Source organism: Falco biarmicus, chromosome 5 (genome assembly GCF_023638135.1).
Source record: "Falco biarmicus isolate bFalBia1 chromosome 5, bFalBia1.pri, whole genome shotgun sequence".
NCBI lineage: Eukaryota > Metazoa > Chordata > Aves > Falconiformes > Falconidae > Falco > Falco biarmicus.
This window is the reverse complement of record NC_079292.1, coordinates 74,772,582-74,791,224: the sequence shown is the minus strand read 5'-3', so window position 1 is coordinate 74,791,224 and position 18,643 is coordinate 74,772,582. Positions and strand designations below refer to the sequence as shown.

Sequence of the window (18,643 nt, the reverse complement as noted above, 5' to 3'; positions counted from 1 at the left end):
GATTTCTGATGAATTTGTATACTGTAAATCATATACTTCCAAGTTCATGTGCCACACAAATGGATTATACCTGATGAAGGTGATCAAATTTAATGTTGAAGTTAATCACATGCACACACAGTCAGTTACTCAAAATCTTCATCTTAATCTGGTCTTGGAGGCAAATCTTGAGTGTTTTTTGTGTGTGTTTATACTCTCTTAAATAAACTTCTGCACTTGCCTGTGTTCCATGTTTTCAAATAGCTGGTTTCACAGTGCTGCGTGCTTTGTGCCTGTGTTTGTGAAAAGGTATGATTCGTATCTCTGTCTTCTGAGCTGTCAAAGCAAGCCCAGTATTTCTGTAGAAGAATAATCTTGTAAATTGAGCAGAACATACTGAGAATTATTTGACAGGATATTCTCAGAGAGAATTCCCATTTTGGTTGGGCCTTGAGATCTCTACTGGTTTTGGCTGTTTGGTGGCTCTTGCCAGAGGAGTTGAGGGGAGGGGAGAAGGACAGACAGTAACATACTGTCTCTACATTTTCCAACTTTGGCCCAAGGGGTAGGGGTTAGCCCCTTACCTACTTCTGGCTCCATTAATTTTCAGCTGATCTTTTTCTTATTCAATATATATTTCTCTCCAGTTCTGTGCTATTTCCTGTAGGGTGATCCAATGTGTTCTGACCTTAGTTCATTTCAAATCAATAAGAATCGTACAGAACTCAGCCTTTTGAGGTCAGAGATATTTTATAATAATTAATGATTTCAGATTCTTAATACTTTTAAACGTTAAGCACACATTAGTTGACTAGGTTTTTCAAGAGTCCATGTGGGAATGTTTTGTTTTAATTATATTTTCTATTAGTATTCTCTTAAAACACTATTTCCTGTTTCCAGAAGTAACTCCAAATGAGTCTAGTTACACCCAGCAGGACTAATTATCCTTAATGCCAGCATTTTAAGAGCAATAATAAGGTACATCCAGTGAAAGAAAAACACTGTTATGCATTAACCAGATGCATAAATGAGTTAGAAAAACTTGTCACTAAGGTACTTGTTTGAAAAATCCTTGGACGATAGGTTTGTCTCTCTCTTGCTCTCAGACAGTTTTATCTGTCCCCGGTTCTGATCCTAGATGCATTTGTATGTATGTGGCTTTGGTTTAGTAGAGCTTTCGCAGTGCTAGAGATACTGGAGGAAGGAGAAACATTTAGGAGCAGTCCTGTTATGCTGGCTCCCACACCTCTGTAGCTTTACAGACCACTTCCCCTGAAAGGGTTGCATTGTTTTCTTTTCACAGATAGAAGGATTTTTTAATTGTTTATGAAAAGGTGTTAAAGGGAACGAGCAGTGAGCAATGTGGAGGCAATGCTACCAATTCATTCAGGTTAGTAAGGAGCAGGGTTGATGAAACTGAGTAGAGATGTATATAAAATAAATGAGCTTAACAGGAAAACAATCCTAATGTCATATATAAAGAATATCCATTTCTATTGAGCGGTTACAATCCAGAAAAATAATGTGTGCTAGCAGTTAAAAGACCAAACTTAATTTTAGGGATTATTAGGAAAAGCGCATAGAACAAAAAGGATAAAAGTAATTATTCCACTGTATAAATCGGTCATTTGCACGTATCTGAAATGCTGTGTGTTTTGTTTCTTACATGTTAAGAAGGTGGTAGCACTCAAAAGGTTTGTGGGAAAGTAACATGGATGATGAAAGGAAGGAATCGGGTTCAGTGTGAGCAATAGCCAAGTAAGAATTCTGCACTTTGGAAGAAGGATGACTGAAGGGAGTTGTGTTAAGATACCTGTAAAGCTAAGAGGGACAGGAGCTAGGGAAAGACCACTGAAGAAACTAGCAGTAACCAAAAGCAGATGCCAGAGGAATATAAATTTGCCACGTTGTATTTGGCAGTGCTTTCCAGTTTTCCTGTGGCCTCAAAACATTTGCAGCTCATGGATTTCCAAAGCTGGATGAGGCTTATGGACATTTAACAAACTTCAGCACACTTAAAACAGCCTTTGGCCATGTGTTCCATGAGTCTGACGCCCAATATGGTTCCTCTGGTTCTGAACCTTGGTTTCTTCCTCCTGCTTCTTGTGTGGGAAATACCCAAGTGATAATAAGATAGATACTAGGTACTAACAGTAAATTGCTTAGAAAATTCTTGGACAAATTGTGTTTGGAGGTTGGGAGAATAGTGGAGAGAATATCCTGTGCTTGGCCTGTTTGTTCACATACTCTTGCAGACAAGTTTCTGGACTAAATTGACGTATATCTGAGGTAGTATGGCCACTGGTATTAAAATGAAATGTGAAGATGGTCGCTCCAGGGATGTAACTTTTAACTAAGGCTGTGGTTGCACAACTTTTTGTTGCCTGTACAGTCTATGTAAGAGTTTGACTATCTTTTATTCTGCCACCTTTTTTTCCAGGTTATGTCTTGTCCACAGCAGCACGGTCTCGAGTTGGAAGGGGCTGTGTCACCAGTCACTGATCGTTTTGATCACTGATGCCCAACTGAAGTGTTGTAACTGATTAGGTGAAGCCTGGTCTAAAAAGCTGGAGAATGGGATGAAGTAATCTGATCTAGACAAATATAAACAAACCCCTATTCATTTGACTTAATGGACTTAAATATTTCTTCAGAATGTTTATCATGATCTGTCTTTGGATTCAGTCAATTGCATGAAGGCTGCCACGTGTTCTCTTAAGGGAGCTGAAGCTACACTTGCACCAGACTGGAGTATGAACGGGTTTTTTGGGCAGTAGTTCTGATGACTCGCAGACAAGCCCTAGTCCTCTCACTGTAAAAAAAACCCCGTGGGCTGTCTGCAAGCCATGCTGCTTTTTACTTCTTGCTCTTGTGTACTTCATACGCTGCCAGATTTTTACTATTGTGTCATTGAGCACCTTGCAGCTCATAAGAGCGAGGCTCCCCAAGTTTATGTTGTTCAAATTTTAAGGGAAGCACATATTTGATTTATAATGAAAGCCAAGAGATTGTAGGGGTTTTCAAGGTAAAATTACAGGCAGTGCATGGCAATGTAGAGAAGAGTGAGCTAACTGGATCTGCCTTGCACTGCATCTGCACTGATGTCCCTGCTGAGAAGTAGGGGAGCTCAAGCCTGGGCTGCTTCAATTAAGCTGCTGTCACTGGTGTCTGAGCTTGGATAGCACAGAGAAACATGAACTATCTTTCTATTGCACTTCAGTCACCTGCCACTGAAGTCCAGCTGTACCTTTTCTTTATTATTATTGTAGGTAAATCCTTAATTTAGCCAGTAGGCAATGTTGTAGGCTGATTAATTCCTCGTACCTCTTAGTTAGGCAACTAACTGCAGTTTGAGCAGCACAGTGATACCTGTGTGGCTGTTGGATTAGGTCTGAGTGCTTTACCAAAGTCACAAATGGCACAAGAACAACAAACCACAGTTATCCTTGGTTTTAGAGAAAAGCCTTGCAGCCAGAAGAGGAAAACTTCTATTACTGCCAGGTGTCAATATTTGCTTACACATGAATGCCATCACCTGTCTTATCATTGTCTCTACTGTAGCTGCTAGTGGATTCTCAGTGGTGCACATTGATCATTCCCAGGAACATCCTTGCAGACACTGGCAGTCAAAAATGGAGGACTTCATAAGCAGTCCTGTGGTACCCAGAGACAGACCTGCTCCCCTCAGACCCGTGACTGATACTCCCTTCCGACCCTGCTTCTACTTTTGAGCCCTGCGGCATCCTGCAAAAATGAATGCCTAATTCTTGTGCAGAGCTTTGCAGTTAAAGCACTGCAGTCAGTAGATGTCAGTGAAGAACAAACATTTCTGTTCCTTTCGGAGGCAGAGCTGGTTCCCTTTCTGCTGGCAGAAAGCCTGGATGGCTGCAGAGCCTGCACCAGAGCAGACCTGTCTCTGGTGCTGTGGGGTTGCCAGTCATTTCAGAGACAGCTGTTTCTCCGCTTAGCCTTGGCCTGCAGGACCATTTTGGAAAAGGCCAAAAGGAGGCACAGTAATGTAATTTGTGACTTTATGCTCTTCTGTTGCTGGGTTTTTCACGCAAGCAGCTGTTGGGTGCTCCCGCTGGCTCCCTGCTGGGGCTGCAAGATGCTGCTGCTCCTCTCTGCTTGGCCAAGGACATCTCTTCTGTGGGAGCCCGGAAAGGGCATTGGCTCACCACACACCCCCACCATCTTTCGCTGTCCTTTTCTCCAGTTCATCCTCTGTGGTGTGCAGGACAGGTAAGCAGATTGAGGAAAAGGGGAGGACTGTCTGACAGAGAAATTGCTGCAGAATTGTCTCTCGTGGTTGCTGGTCCTTTCAAAGAAGGTGGATTGTGGTCACTTGTGAGGCTGGAACTGGTGACAGTGATATGGCCACTCAGTCCTTTTCCCCCTTTCTGAGCATGGTCTTTCAGCAATCGCCTTCACCCCCCGCACTCGGCCCTTTCTGTCAGGCGTGATTCTTCCTGTCCCATCCCCACTGGCTCTTTGTAGCAGGCGTGCCCTGGGCGCTTTGGTCAGTGACCGTCTTTCCTTTCATCAGTTGATGATGAAGCTGAGCCCCATGGAAATTCCCTCTGGTCTTCCATGTTTACTTTACAAGTAAAGTCTTGTCTTGATCCCCAGAGCATCTCTGCTTTACTTAGACCCAGTGCAGAAATCAACCAATTGATCCTCTGCCCCTATGTCTTCTCTATTTTCCTGTACGACTCCTGGCTTCAAAGAGTACCAGACCTGGCTCAGATTCCTTCCCCTGCCTGCTCTTCCCCCCTCACTTCTCCAGACTCACTTGCACCTTCTAGAAGGCATTCCCGAAGCTATTCGGAGAGGTTTTTTTCACTAGTCATCGTTTTCCTCCAAGAAACTGCTTTAGGCATCAAACTCATTGTATCAGAACTAATGCGGCTTGAAGTCAGGTTGCTAGGATGCTTACCTGAGCACCTTTTTTTCTTCCCTGGGAGCTGCTTTAGAAGATAGTTGTGATGTTTTCAGGGGAGAGGTCCCTGAAGCGAGACTGGAATTCATGTGTTACTCTCACAGGAGTTCTGGCACTCCACATGCTCTTGTTCTCTTTTTCATCTGACCCAAAGGCCAGATGCGTCTGGTAGCAAGCAAAGCAGGCTAACTTCAACGAGAGCGAATAGAAGCCTCCTGTCTCAGCTGTGATGGCATAAATGTTTAATGCTGTCCTCTAATTAAATCAATCTTGAGAAGTGCCCTTACTCAGGAAGGTGGAATGTCTTACCTGAATAGGAAAGCAGTATTGTAATCATTTATAGGTAATAGATTGCACAGGGCGTTGTTTCTTCCAAGCCTAGAATGCTGTGGTCTAGGTACATTTTGGACTAGTATTTTTATATTTTGCAGGGCTGAAATTTCTCTCCAAAAGTTTTAACTGCCAGAGAACAAAGAAAGAAAACAGAGAGGGGAAGAGACATTTTTACAACTTACTATGGGAGTTTTGGAAATGTTTTAACATCTCCATGACCTGCCAAAATGACTTGTGGAGCCAGATTGACAGTTCTTTGAAAAATTCAGTTGTAATCTCTCTGCTAGTCATAGGAAGGGAGGGGGAGTTGCAGCACAGTGGGGACAGCAAGAGAAAAGACAATGAAAGAAACTGTAGGTGTAGTAACTGCTGGAAGACACTGGTTGCTAGTAGCTAGCATCACATGCTGCCATCCTTTATCGGCAGTGCCCAGCCTAGCTTTCTGGACCTCTGGCGTCGGTGAGTTTTGCTGTGCTGCCTGCAGGTGCACTGGGCTGTCAGTGCCTGGGGTGGACCTGCTCCCTTTAGTTTTCCTAGCAGGAGCTGCTTGTTTTCTCAGGGTATTACAGCCAGCCATCTCCTGCACTCTACCTCAGGTGTGGCTGCACTGTGTGAAGCTTGTCTAAAGACTTCTTAATGCAGTTAATAAACTTGCTTGCAAACTTTGTTTGCCCAAGGACCCTTTGGGGTTTTTTCCATACTTAAAGGACTAGGAAAAAAAAAAAAGTCTTCAAGCAAAAGACATCTTCATTGGCTGATCTCTTGCCTTTTACTAATAGTGGGAGAATGATACTGGAAAGGAAGGCAACAGGGGGTTGTGGTATTTTAGAGGGAGAGTGAGTGATTTTAGTGTCAGAAGGCTAAAGCAATACAGACAGACTTCTGGTTTTCAAATGGGTCATTTGCATAAAAGGGCTCAGCAGCATCATCTCCTTTGTGTTGAATTGGTAAATGGCAAGGGACTGCCATCGGAACAGGCTTTTCTCTCACTGATCTCTTCAGCACATCAGTTCTGTATCATTTGTGCAGATGCAAAATTGGTAGGTGTTGATGTCAGCTTGCACAAGCAAGGTATGACATGAAAGAGCTGTGTGGCAAGTGTGAAATGTGTGGCCAGAGAGAGCGTTTGTGTTGACTGTGCATGAAGCCATACCTCAGCTTTTCAGAAACAGCACAGCCAGAGGATGAGCTTGCCTTACAGGTGTGTACCTTCAGAGCACAGAGGAGTCAAAGCAGAGTAATCGTGCTTGTCTGCCTGAGTTTCTTTTCTATCAGTTTTTGCTGTCTTTTCTGCCTGCTGATGCCTTGGAATTGGGGGAGAACTAGTTTGGGGAGAAGTCCTTAAAGCCAGTCTACTAAGCAAATTGAAGGTGAGGACAGAAGACACATCATGGAGTAAATCAGAAGAAAAATCTTCGCTGGGTTCATAGAACACTCCCTCAGATGTGAGCACAGACAACTGATGCTTGGAAAATCTGTCTTACCAGGACAGGGTAAATAAATAAGTTGTGTTCAGATTAAACTGTCTCGGAGTTATAATTTGTTTACCACAGTGGAACTGTTGATGTGGAACTATCGCACAAGGACTGTGAAGTGAAATGGTTCTCATCCAAACAGTGGAAACAAGCATTTTACAGGAAGAAAGTCAAATGGAAAAAAACCCCAAAGCATTTATAGTTCTCCAGCATATGGTGCAGAAATTTATATGGATTTACATCAGTTGCACTTAAAACACAAACACAATACAGTACCTAACCCAGAAATAAGTTACAGCAAAGAACTACATATTGGGGGGAAAACAAAACAAAACAAAAACATTTCATAAACAAACCAGATCTTCAAATGTACAGCTGCAGTTTTCAACTTAAGTATCAATAACGAAGTCTGATAAGCTAGGCACTTTCCAAATCATGGTAGATCTGGGAGGGAGCGATTCTGGGGTCAAACCTTTGGTTGTTTTCTTATGATGTGTTTCTAGACTTTGTATGTATTCAGATTCTTACAGGTTTGTTTTTTCCTTAATGTCTTGAGTAAAATTCCTAAATCAAAATTTAAGTCGTCCATTCCTATCCCTCTAGAGCAAAAAAATAAATAAATTATAAAGTAGATTTGCTTGTAGAAAAATGGGTCTGACACCTGACTCTGTAAAACCATATTCATCTGCCTGCTGAAAACTGCACTCAGCTCTGGCATTGTGTAAGAATTTTCCTATCCCCAATATCCTTCCTATTGGGAGGATTATAAACTGAATGGGAGCCCCCATGCAGGATTTACCACCATTTGCTCTATGTTTGTTGATAACTGGCTATTGTTCTTCACATGGAGTCAAAACTCATAGGTGAGACTTTTTGCCATTTTGCTGTGTTTCATTTTCTCGTTGAATATCTCCTCAAACCTTTGATTCTGTTTTGGAGTGAAATGGTTCTTCCAGTCACCAACAGCACCTAGGAGAGCAGGAGCAGAAAAAGAACAGTGAGACTAGCAACATATAGCGCAGAAAATTATTTAAAGGCAGCCCAGTTTTGTTAATGTATTAATAATTTGTGCAAACTGCAACGTTAACTATAGTCTCTGCGGTAGGTCATGATCGTAAGTTACTGGTTTATTGCTCTGGTGAGACTGATGGAAGCAGCGGGATCATCATCCATAAAGGCTGCTAAACCCTCAGCCTCAGACTTGGTTAGCGCCACCAACACTAAGTGGTACATGAAGAGCAGCAGGGTTCCAAGAGCCCAGTTACCTCAGCAGAGAGGCAACCTTGCTGCACCTTAGTTAAAGGTCTCCACCTGGGCTCTTTCACAGGCAGTAGAGGAAATGGTTACTTGCTGGCTGAAACCCGTCTCATCCTAGTCAACATCTAAACCCCATCAATTCATTAATGGTGCTCCAAAAGCAGCCATAGGTCTCTGCTGACTAAAGATGACTCCTAAGAAGGGAGCCCAGAATGACCCAATAGATGAATCCCACCCACTCCTACTAATCTCCAGGGCTTTCTGCGGATGAGTGGGCAGTTAACTACTTCTGAGTGACCACGCACACTTGTGTTCAGTAAAGTGTTTCAGCTGTTACCCAGTATTTTTATTTTTTTTCAAACTGACATCTTTCAATGAGACAATGCTCACAGTTTCCCCTCATGTGCATCCTCTAAAGACCCTGCATCCCAAAACTGCTGGCTAAAATGGTATTCCAGACAGCAAGGACAAGAAAAGAGAGCCTGAAGAATAATATATACATATCAATCTTCTGTAAACCATCTGAAATCAGCTGCAAATTAGCTGAAATTAGCTAAAACCCCAGGATTTGCAAACAAACTACTTTGAAATGAAACAGTTGGGATTTTTCAGATTTTTCAACACATCTTTCTCAGAGTTCACTGACTTAGAAAAGTGTATCTGAGGTTCTGTGGGTTTGGGTTTTTTTGTTTGAGTTGGTTTTTTGGGTTTTTTTACTGACTACTATTTTGGGATGTGCTTCAGCTCATGGGTAAAAACATTCTGAATCAGCAAAATATATGGTTCCCCTATGGTACATTTATTTGTGACTCTTTTGATTAATAAAAGTGGAAACAACTCTTAGTTTTAAACTATCAATTATGGTTCAAAAATCAGTTAAAAATAATCAAAATCCATCTAAATATGATGGTTTTGATTTACGTATTATCCAAATCTGGGAAAGCTTCTCAAATGCTAGGAGCAAGAAAACAGCTCCTGCAGGTATTTTAAAGTCAAATCTGAGCTAAGCACTGTTGAAGATTTTACCACAGATTCCAGCTTAGCCAAGGTCTGAAGGCTACCTATGAGGCCATCGGGTGACCAAGTCATCCATTCTTTTGTTGTCATTGTCAGCATATTCCTTTTTCAGGAACATTTCCATAAGATAAGAGGTGGTACAGAGGATAAAGGCTACAAGCAGTCTTCTTCGGAAGAAACGGGTCTCGCTCTTTCTCATTCCAGTAAACTAAGTGACCTTTGCAGGTGATATCAGAGGGGACACGTTGTAAAAGACTGGAGTGGTCAACTTTTAGATAAAAAAAGACAGATTAGGAATAATGTGTCATGAACCTTTCCTTTTAGCTCAAAAGCTCCCACAGAGCAATATTAGTCAAGCTGTTGTTCAGACACCTCTGTGCTTCTCTAGTTAAATCAGCATTTGCAACCAGAGAACTCAGTGATTTTTACAATGGCTTCAAATTGAAGGATCCCGTCATTGCTTGCTGGGCTGACCCGAAGCGTCACTACAGCCTGTGAAAGCCCTGGACTGCTGGGTTCCCACGCCAGCTGCTGTGTTAAGCCCAGGCCAGGGAACTTACCTTTTCGGAAAATGAGCTTCCTATCGGATGTCAGCGCACAAACGGTGTGACTGGGATCGCTGTTCTCCTTCTCCGTGTCACTTTTCATCTCTGAGAACGAGGACTTCTTGCAGATGTCTTGGATGTCATTGTCACTGATGTTTAAACCCAGGAATAAACTGATTTCCTTTACAATCTTAGCAAGATCCTGAGGTACAAGAAAACCAAAGCTTTAATATTTCTGAGCTGATCACCAGACATCTAGCTGATCCAAAAGTGATCCTTTTTATTACACACCAAGTTTGTAATGGTTTTATTTGCTTTCAAGCAAAGCTAAACATGTAATAGGACTGTGTAGATTATAGGTACAGTAAACCTGATTCTCCTCTTACTCATACTCACCGAAATGAGTGGATATGTGTTACCAAATACAGTTACATTGATGGTTTTTCTCCCAGTTCAGGTAAAGTGTGCAATCTCCCAGAACTATTTCACTGGGAATAGAGAAATACTCAAAGCTCAGCTTCTGTGTAAGTAGCTTATTACGTGGGAGATGCTGTATTTAGAGATGCAACAAGTGACTCAGGATCCAAAATAGTTTGTTCATGTGCCACTCATGGTGGATTTTTTTTTCTCCCTCAAAAATGGACAAAAATATTTTAATGGAAACACTAGAAAATACTTTCTATTCACCCAAAAATTCATTCTCTGACAGGTATGTTGGTATTTGACTTTAAGAATAGCAAAGCAGTTTTTGAATAACAGTTTCTTTTCATCAAAACTTTTTTCCTACCCCTCCAGCCTTTAATTTACTTGTTTATTGGGAGCACAAGCCCTCTGACCATGAGTAGTTCTGTTGTCTTACATCATTTTGAAAATTTCACCTGAAATGTTGGGTATAGCAGGTGAATGTGTGGCCCTCAGCAGATGTCTGTGGTTGGTCTTTCCATAGGATCAAGAATGAGGAACTTAAAATTCTTCCTGTTGCCTGGGGAAAAATCATGTAATACGTGTCCCACTCCTGCATCTATGAAATGCAACTCCCACAGGATTTGGTATTTATAAAACTTGTGCAGAATTAGTTCACTAATATGAAGTTCTATGCAAATATAAAATACGCCCAAAGACATACGTTCACATTTTCCTTCTTTATCCTTTTTCCTTAAAATATGGTTAAAATATCAAAGAGAATATTAAATGACAAGTAATGCATTCTGAAATAAGAGCAGAGAGTGTATTTACCTTCTTCATGTCTTCATAGAACAAAAAGAGGATGTTTTTGTCATTTTCATGTTCTTCCCAACTTAGGAAATGATCAAACCAGGATCCACACACAACTGAAAAGAAAACCCATGTAAGATTCATAAAAAAGTTATTCATAAATAACTCTGATGGTACTTCACACATTTAAGGGAACGATCCCTTCATAATATACACCCTGTGTTCCTCTAAAACATTAAATTCTTATTGTGAAGAGACTCAAACTTACAATCCAAAGAGGTTACCATTCTTATTGGACTTCATTTTCATATGAGAGATGCAGATCCTATTGCGAGATATGATTCTGTAGTGGAAACAGGCTCCAAATTAAGGAAAAGCCATAAGTGAAGGAAAACGTGTTGGCCTAACAAGATGTGACCATCCTAGCAAATGTCTGCATGCCTACGGTCAGATATATGATCACTTCACTAGGAAATGAAATAAGGAGTCTGTTAAATGGAACACACTGTTGTTAGCTGTTGTGTCCAAACAGAGTGGAACCAGTATTATTTTTAAACGTCAAAGAATTATGTAAGGAAGTTATGCAAATACATCATTCAGGCAATGACATAGATAACTTAGTGTTTTTTTAGTTGACTCGTAGTACTTGTTTTATCTGAATGCTCCTTTTGCTGAACCATGGGAAGACAGCTAAATTGCAGCTTTCCTTTAAAAAAACAAAATTGTGACCCTTCTGGTTGAAAAAGATGGACTCTGTTGAAAGCTGAGTTGAAAGCCTCTTGTAGGGCTACAAGAAGAAGCCTGGACAGAGCAGTCACAGCCAGCATTCTCCAGAACTGTGACTTTTCTTTGTAACAGCCACTAGAAAAGTATAATATTGTAATGGGTATCATTTTGGTTGCAAAGTTTGAGTTATCATTAAGTATTTTGCTGAAAGCTGCAGTCTGTAGTTGTCCCCTATATGTAAGGCACCATCTTAACATCACACATGCAAGGCATGTGTGCACCACAGTGTGCAATTAAATCCTGCTCTGCTGGTCACCCACACTGGGGATGTAGCCAACGATAGCATAGAATAGCTCTCTTGGCTCCAGGGGTACAGCACACAGCCTCAGAGACTCCAAGGACAGCATCACAGTTATCTCTGTGTCCTCACCCTTGTTCTGAATGGAGATTAACTCTGGAACAGGACTACAGGAGCTGAATCAAGCAGCACCACCTTCATATGTTTCTATGAGCAGCAAAAATGACAACCTCTCTCTCCATCACTCTTACATAAATTTCTACTGTAACCAATGTAGTTATTGTTTTATGCCGTGTATAAGCACACAGAAAATAGAAGGTGGCTACTGATTTACAGAAAAATAGGAGATGCTTTTAAAATTTAATATAATCGTCTTTTCTTCCACACCCCCCTCCTTATGTTCAGAGTTGATACTAAACAAGCCAAGCGCCTGCAAATTGCAGGAGTATGTGCCTTAGGGCTGCTCTGAAGTAGAAACACAAGATCTGAACCCGAGCCCCCACAAGCCAGTAGACAAATTGACTTCTGGAGCTGTGATGTAAACCCACGATGACTGCAATGGCACATTTCTGACAAAGTTTTCAAGCCAATCTATCATTGTTGCCGTTATCATCACTGTGGTTGTATTAGCAGGAACACATGTCCTCAAAGGAGTAATAAAACACTAAAAATGGGAGTGGATAGCTGGAACATGGTCCTGTTGTCAGCTTCCATGCCACCACGGCCACTCATAAAAATCTCACTCTTGTCCTTGCTCTTTGGACCCCTCTACTAAGACAGCACACAAGGCAGGGTGCGTACGGGAGGGCTTTATGAAAGCATCTGGACTCCTTTTGAAGGGTCGCCCAAAGCCGTTTTCAGGAGTGGAGGGGGCACTACACCTGCGAGCACAGCTCTCAGCGCAGCCTGGGGCCAGTCCCCCCCGTGTGCCCCGTTGTCCGCGCTTTGGCACGGCAGCGAGCCACGTGGGGCTGGCTAAGCACCTTCAAACCGAGCGCGTGCCCCACCAGCCTGCTGGCCCAGGGCAGGAGCTGGCTGCGCTGAGCCCCCCTGCCCCGCGTCAGCGCGGGAGGAGCTGCTCGCACATACCTCCTCTATCACAGTTCAAACATGGATTCCTGGTGGGAAGCAGTCTATTAGTGCGGTTCACAAGACAAGGCTGGAAAAGTTTTAACACAGGCCAATCCACATCAGAACCAACAAGTTGTCAGGGGTTTCAGAGTGTTTGTGGGAAGAAATGAAATCAGCAACTTGTCCGTGGGAATGTGTTTTTTAACAGATATGTCAAAAAACAGAAAAAAAAACCTCGCAAAGAGCAGTTGTGCTGAAAGAATGCTGCTGTTTATCAACATGTCTCCTTGCAGGGCTGAAGATAGTATCCTATTATTTGCTGTTGTTTGGTTTGGCATTAGAATTTATCCTGAAAAAAAATAACCCAACCAAAACCATATGAATAAGGAGTTCATTAAGGAGTTTTCACACAGTTCACGTTTCTTAACTTATTTTGCACAGGAGGAGTTAATGCAAACTGCAAGGAGAAAACATAACATTTATTCTTACCATCTCCTTTTAAGAACAAGTCAAAGAAAGCAGTCCAGGTGTCTATAGTGGGAAGGGCTGGGTTATCTCTGTAGTAATAATACATGGAAACTGCAGTATCCTTTGGATTTCTGCTGATGTAGATCATCTGTAAATGAAGATGATATGATTTTAACGATCACGCCCTTTGTTTATTTTACAGGAGCTCTGCATGTAAATAAACATAGTGTTTCCAGAGGCAGTTTGCACCATCAAAACCCTTTCCTTTAGGATTCCTCTTTTGGTGACCATGCCATTAAAATAGAAATATACTTGTCTCTTCTTAGGCAGGAGTCAGTAGTGGTTAGTAAACAATTCTATGTGGACAGAGGTGTGTTTGCTAGAGCTGTGTAATCTTAAAGTTTTATGAAAAAAATCTGCGTTCATTTTAACTCATGAGCTGGCATACAATCTCATATATCTAACATATGAAATAATTTACTAATTAACATTCATGGAACAGTTGCAAAAAAATTTTGGCTTTCATTCAGATTAGCTTTGGTCTAAAAGTCTGTATCCAAGTAATTCTGAAATTTTTAACTTTTAATATAAAATCTGAGACCCAGAGCTTATTTTTTAAACATCTCCCACATTAGAATGGGAGGAACTCCAAACTGTGATCTGAATCTGCCCCCCACATTTCAGTTCTCCTGTGTTTGCCCAATATCTTTTTATAGGTCTTTAGAAAGCTTCAACAGGAGGAGCAGAATACCCTCACGCTCAGAACAGCATACAAGTACCCAGGATAACTATTTTCTAAGCCAGTGCTCTAGCCAGTAGGAAATAGGGCCATGAGAACACCCCCTATCCTTAATGATATATTTCTGATTATAAGATGTTCATGTCCTATTTTGTGTGATGTCCCATATACAGATCACCCTGTGGGAGCAGTGGGGCAGGAGCAGAACCCAGTCCCTGCTCACACTGCCTTCGACTGCTGGTCAGCTGTGTCTCCAAAACCCACAGCAAACCACTTCTGGAAGCTGTAAAGCACTTGAAAATTATTAAGGCTCAACAAGACAAAACAGATTCCTAATAGACACTTAACATATCTCACTGCTTTTATATCTTTTTGCCTTACCTTGCATTTTTTAGTCTTAAAATTTGGAGGTAACATGTTGTAGTCCAAGTGCGTTGGGATGATTCTCTTTGATGAGAGTTTATTCAGCTCCTCCAGTGTGGAAATGTCACCAAATTCAATGGGAGAGGTTAGTGTTATTTGAGTATTATAAAGCTTTGTTATAACTCCTGCAAGCCAATGAGTGCCTGCAAAAAAGTAATTTTGAGGAAACAAAAAAGAAAAAAAAAGGAAGATTTGTTACTGAGAAAATATGTGCAATATGCATTTCGCATGTGGGAACAGCTTGCTAGTGCACAAGCAATACTTCTAATCCCCCAGACTCAAGAAACTTTACATAACTGAATAATCGCATTGGCTTCAAATGTATAAATACTGGAAAAATTAGGCCTGTAGCTGAAGTACAAAGTAACTTTGTGAGAAGTGCTAATAATTGATATCAAAACAATCTCATTAGACAAACTACTCGTCAGCTGAGAAGTGGTTATATTATTATTTATTTCATAATAACCGGGAGGGGTTTCCTCATAGTAACTTAAGTCTGCGTATTAGGAAAGTCCAGGTTGAGCTTCCTCTTTGGTGTGTACTTCTGTGTGCAAGTGAGGCAGGGGAAGAGGGAATAAGGAATAAATAAATCTACAGCCAAGAGGCATACAAATAACTTAATGTAACTCTCAGCTTGCTCATAATTGAATGTGGGAAGTCCTCAGGAAAATCCTTCAAGTACAGATTTTGCTTAAAAGAAAGAAATATTTATTTGTTTTCTGATATGACACCTGAGATTATTTTCAATTAAAGAATCAAAATTTAGATAAATGACCCATATTTTTTTGTAATTTGAACACTTACTGACAGAATAATAGATTCTCATCCTTTCTGCGTACAATGTCTTGTACACAAACATTTACCAACTAGTTTAAGCAGAGAACATGAAATAAACAATTGAGATTCTTGCAATTAACACGTAACTGTAGAACTTACCAGATTTAGGATAGGAAACCAAAAGGATGTCATCTTCTCTAGCATCAAAAGTATCCAAGGAGTTTAAAAGTTCTGGAGAAGACCTGGTAGTAAAGGCAATCCCCTTAAACATGTGAATGAGTTCTGCCTCACTGGGGCTGGACATGGTTGCTTAAGTCTTGGATTCCTGCAAATCAGATAACAGTGAAATGATGAGGATTTAAGAGTTACTTCTAAGTCAGATGATTTGAACTGACAAATTGAGACCCAGCAATAGAAACCTCATGCTTATATACTTTGCTACACGCCATGGAGTCCTATCAGATTTTTCAAGGTAGTTTATAAAGGCAACTCAATTATTAGCGGTAACTTGATAAATAACTGAAATGCAGAGTAATGGAAAATGCATGTCATTTGTCATTTATTAGCTCTCCAGATAAAGTACTGAGGTGATAGTCAAAATGTGGAAAATTACAAGAATGAACAGTATATGTTGTCTTAAAATATACTTAATATGATTATTCTATAATATATTTTGTTGGAAGCTCTTTTAGCTTCCAAGGAAAAAGCTACATCTTAAAATACTTTTTATGAATACAAACCCAATGTTTTGTTTTACGTGAATGAAATATTATTGATTTCATTTTACCAAATACACAATAGCCTAATTTTCAAAAGTGCAAATCGATTGCAAATACTTGAGTTTTGTGATGTTAAGGTTCTAGGTTTTTTAACACCTTGGAATTTCAGCCTGAGGCATCTTAAAAACAGGGGCACTTAGTGGTACAATCATTTTTCAAGCTGTCTAAGAGGAGTACAAACAATAGAAATTGCAAATTTAAAATAGATATTTAACATTGGTTTGAATCCTGCATGTTTCATGACTAGAAGTGGTTGCAGATTTTTAAATCTGTCCACAGAATATGTGGATTCATCAAAATAAAAGTTGCTTGCAGGAAAGAGGTAGTTCTCATTTAATTACCTGTTTTGAAATGGATGTTTTGAAAAAATGTCATTCTATGCAAATCGTTAGTGTTTTTCAAACTGAAAACTCTCATTTAAAGTGACCTTAAGCAATGTGAACGCACGACAGTAAAATAAATAGTTCTGTTCTGAATCAAAACATTTTTGAACGCTTAATATTTTTAATTTATGGCCATTGAAAGGAAAATTGATGTATTCCTTTTTACATTCTTTTCCTCAAAAATCCAGTGGCCTCACTATTCCTATTAAAAACCTCCTACAATATATTCAGCTGAGGCCCTTCAGTATTTTCAACTCCACTTGAAAGCCCGCTTGCAAATCTTGTTTTAAAATAAAGCAGTCTTTCAGGAATTTCCCAAGCTTACCAAACTCCCAGTACATTTTTTTTTATCATAAATAATAACCTAGGTTTTGGTCATGGGAGCTGACTGCCAAATGACCTCCCATGACCCCTGGTAAGAAGTTAATGATTAGAGATGCCCTTCCAAGAAACATCTGAGCAGTCAAGATTATTCACAAGGAGTAAGGACAGTTACCTGCTTCTGTACTTACTTCTTTCTAATTCAGCCTCCAGGAAAGCTGGCAATATAGCATTGATTTCCCTTCCCCTCCCCACCCTTTTATTTTTATTTTTTTTTTTACTTTTTTTTTTTTTTCCCCCAGTAGTGCCAGCCTATCAGTCAAGGAGAAGTCAGCAAGTCTAGATCTCACCTGTGTTGCCTATAAAGTTGCCCTTAAACAGTTATCACCTGCAAAATGTGCCCTGTGCTATCAGTAAACTCTGAATTCCAGGACCAGGTGGGGATGATGATCATGGAAAATATGCTCTGGAGAGATGTTTCCTATCATTAGGCATGACAGAAGGTGAGGGAATCTTTCCAGTATGTAAAGTGAGTCAGTGAGGGTACAAGAAACACCTGGATACTGATGCCCAGCTAGGAGTTGGGGGATCTCTTAGTGGTGAGGAGCTCAATATTTTTCTCCTGCTCCCAGTCTGAAGACCTAAGCTATCGCTTCATATCGTAAGGTATAAATCTTCTAAAAATCTATCCTCTGTCAACAGATTTCACTTCAGTTACTTCAGGTGTACCAAGTATGTTTGGAGTCATAAAGACACCTGTCTCTGTGTTGTTCTGAACATCTGCATTAGTCTGAATACAGAGGTTTCTAAGGTTTATTTTGAAGTCATCATTCCAGACGTGCATTTAGCACAAGCTAATAAAACTGTATTACCTTGACCTAGCAAAAATAATCTTATTGCAAATGCATTGAATATTTACTATGTCTTTTCCCTTTCATTTCTTCCTGCATCCCTATTACTTTTTGAGTCAGCACATTTGCCTAATCTTATCACTTGGACCTTAATTAATCATTCACAAAGGAAATAACTAAGGTGTAAAACAGAAGCAATACAGTAGCAAAGAAAATTCCAATTCTCTTAACTCATGTCAATTGCTTTTTATACTAGCTTCTCTTTTCAGCATGTTAATCCAGAGGAATCAAACTGAAATTGCTTCTAAAATGATGTCTATACTTGGAAAACAGGGCCCACCCCTGCAAGGCTACAGTATCCTGAAATGCAGTGACTTAAGGAAAAAGAGTATTCAGCACTTTGCAAGAAAAAGTTATCATAAAAACTACACTACATTAGCAGCTAAAGTATGTCATTATAGCTACATTATACAAAGAGAACGTGAGTTTAAAGGATGCCCTGCCAAATCCTCCATCTAGCTTTAATTTTCTCCTTTATCAGTATTACAACACTGAATGTAGACTACAATTGATGCATTTTGACCTGGATGAACACAGGCATGGCAAGCTAATACCAAAGGATACCTATATTTATTGCCTCAATCTCTGCCACAGGCTCTGAGGAGCTTCTCCCAGCATCAGGTTGTCCTTGTCCTGCTCTCTGGCTCTACTACCGGTACAGATGGAGTGCACATTTTACCAGCAGGTTTCACAGACAATTACTAGCAAGAGAGCAATATTAAACTTGGGGTTTGAGGAAAATACAACTTGGTAGCTAGACACTGCACTCCTGGGCTTCTTCAGTCCAGCTCTTTTTGCCTCTATGTCTGACTTACCTTCTCCTGTCTATATCCTTGTCTGGGTGAATAACGTCTTTCTTGCTGTAGAAGACTCAAAAAATTTGACTGTTCTGTTCCTGCCTCTACCCTGCCACCTCCACTTCAGGCTCACCATTCTCTTCTCTGCTTGATAAAAGACAGAACCAGGTGCATCTCCTTCAACTGACGA

General features: G+C 40.5%; 1 protein-coding gene across 1 annotated transcript; it reads right to left on the bottom strand.

The window, feature by feature from the left end:
* Positions 1–69: 69 nt before the first annotated feature.
* On the bottom strand, positions 70–15,581 carry LOC130150850 (sulfotransferase 6B1-like). The gene is made up of 6 exons (XM_056342141.1): positions 15,422–15,581; positions 14,444–14,628; positions 13,345–13,471; positions 10,782–10,876; positions 9,561–9,747; positions 70–7,695 (listed from the first exon to the last, which is right to left on the bottom strand). The coding sequence occupies exons 1-6, from the start codon at positions 15,564–15,566 to the stop codon at positions 7,577–7,579; spliced, it is 858 nt and encodes a 285-aa protein (XP_056198116.1). The 5' UTR covers positions 15,567–15,581; the 3' UTR covers positions 70–7,576.
* Positions 15,582–18,643: the final 3,062 nt, after the last annotated feature.

What these genes read in the sequence shown, in the direction of transcription:
- LOC130150850 (XM_056342141.1), bottom strand. Translation starts at nt 15,566, where the DNA reads ATGTCCAGCCCCAGTGAGGCAGAACTCATTCACATGTTTAAGGGGATT. An exon ending in TTAAGACTAAAAAATGCAAG is followed by an intron (nt 13,472 to 14,443) that starts GTAAGGCAAAAA and finishes CTTCATTTACAG; the next exon opens with ATGATCTACATCAGCAGAAA. An exon ending in GAAGCTCATTTTCCGAAAAG is followed by an intron (nt 7,696 to 9,560) that starts GTAAGTTCCCTG and finishes CTGCTCTCCTAG; the next exon opens with GTGCTGTTGGTGACTGGAAG.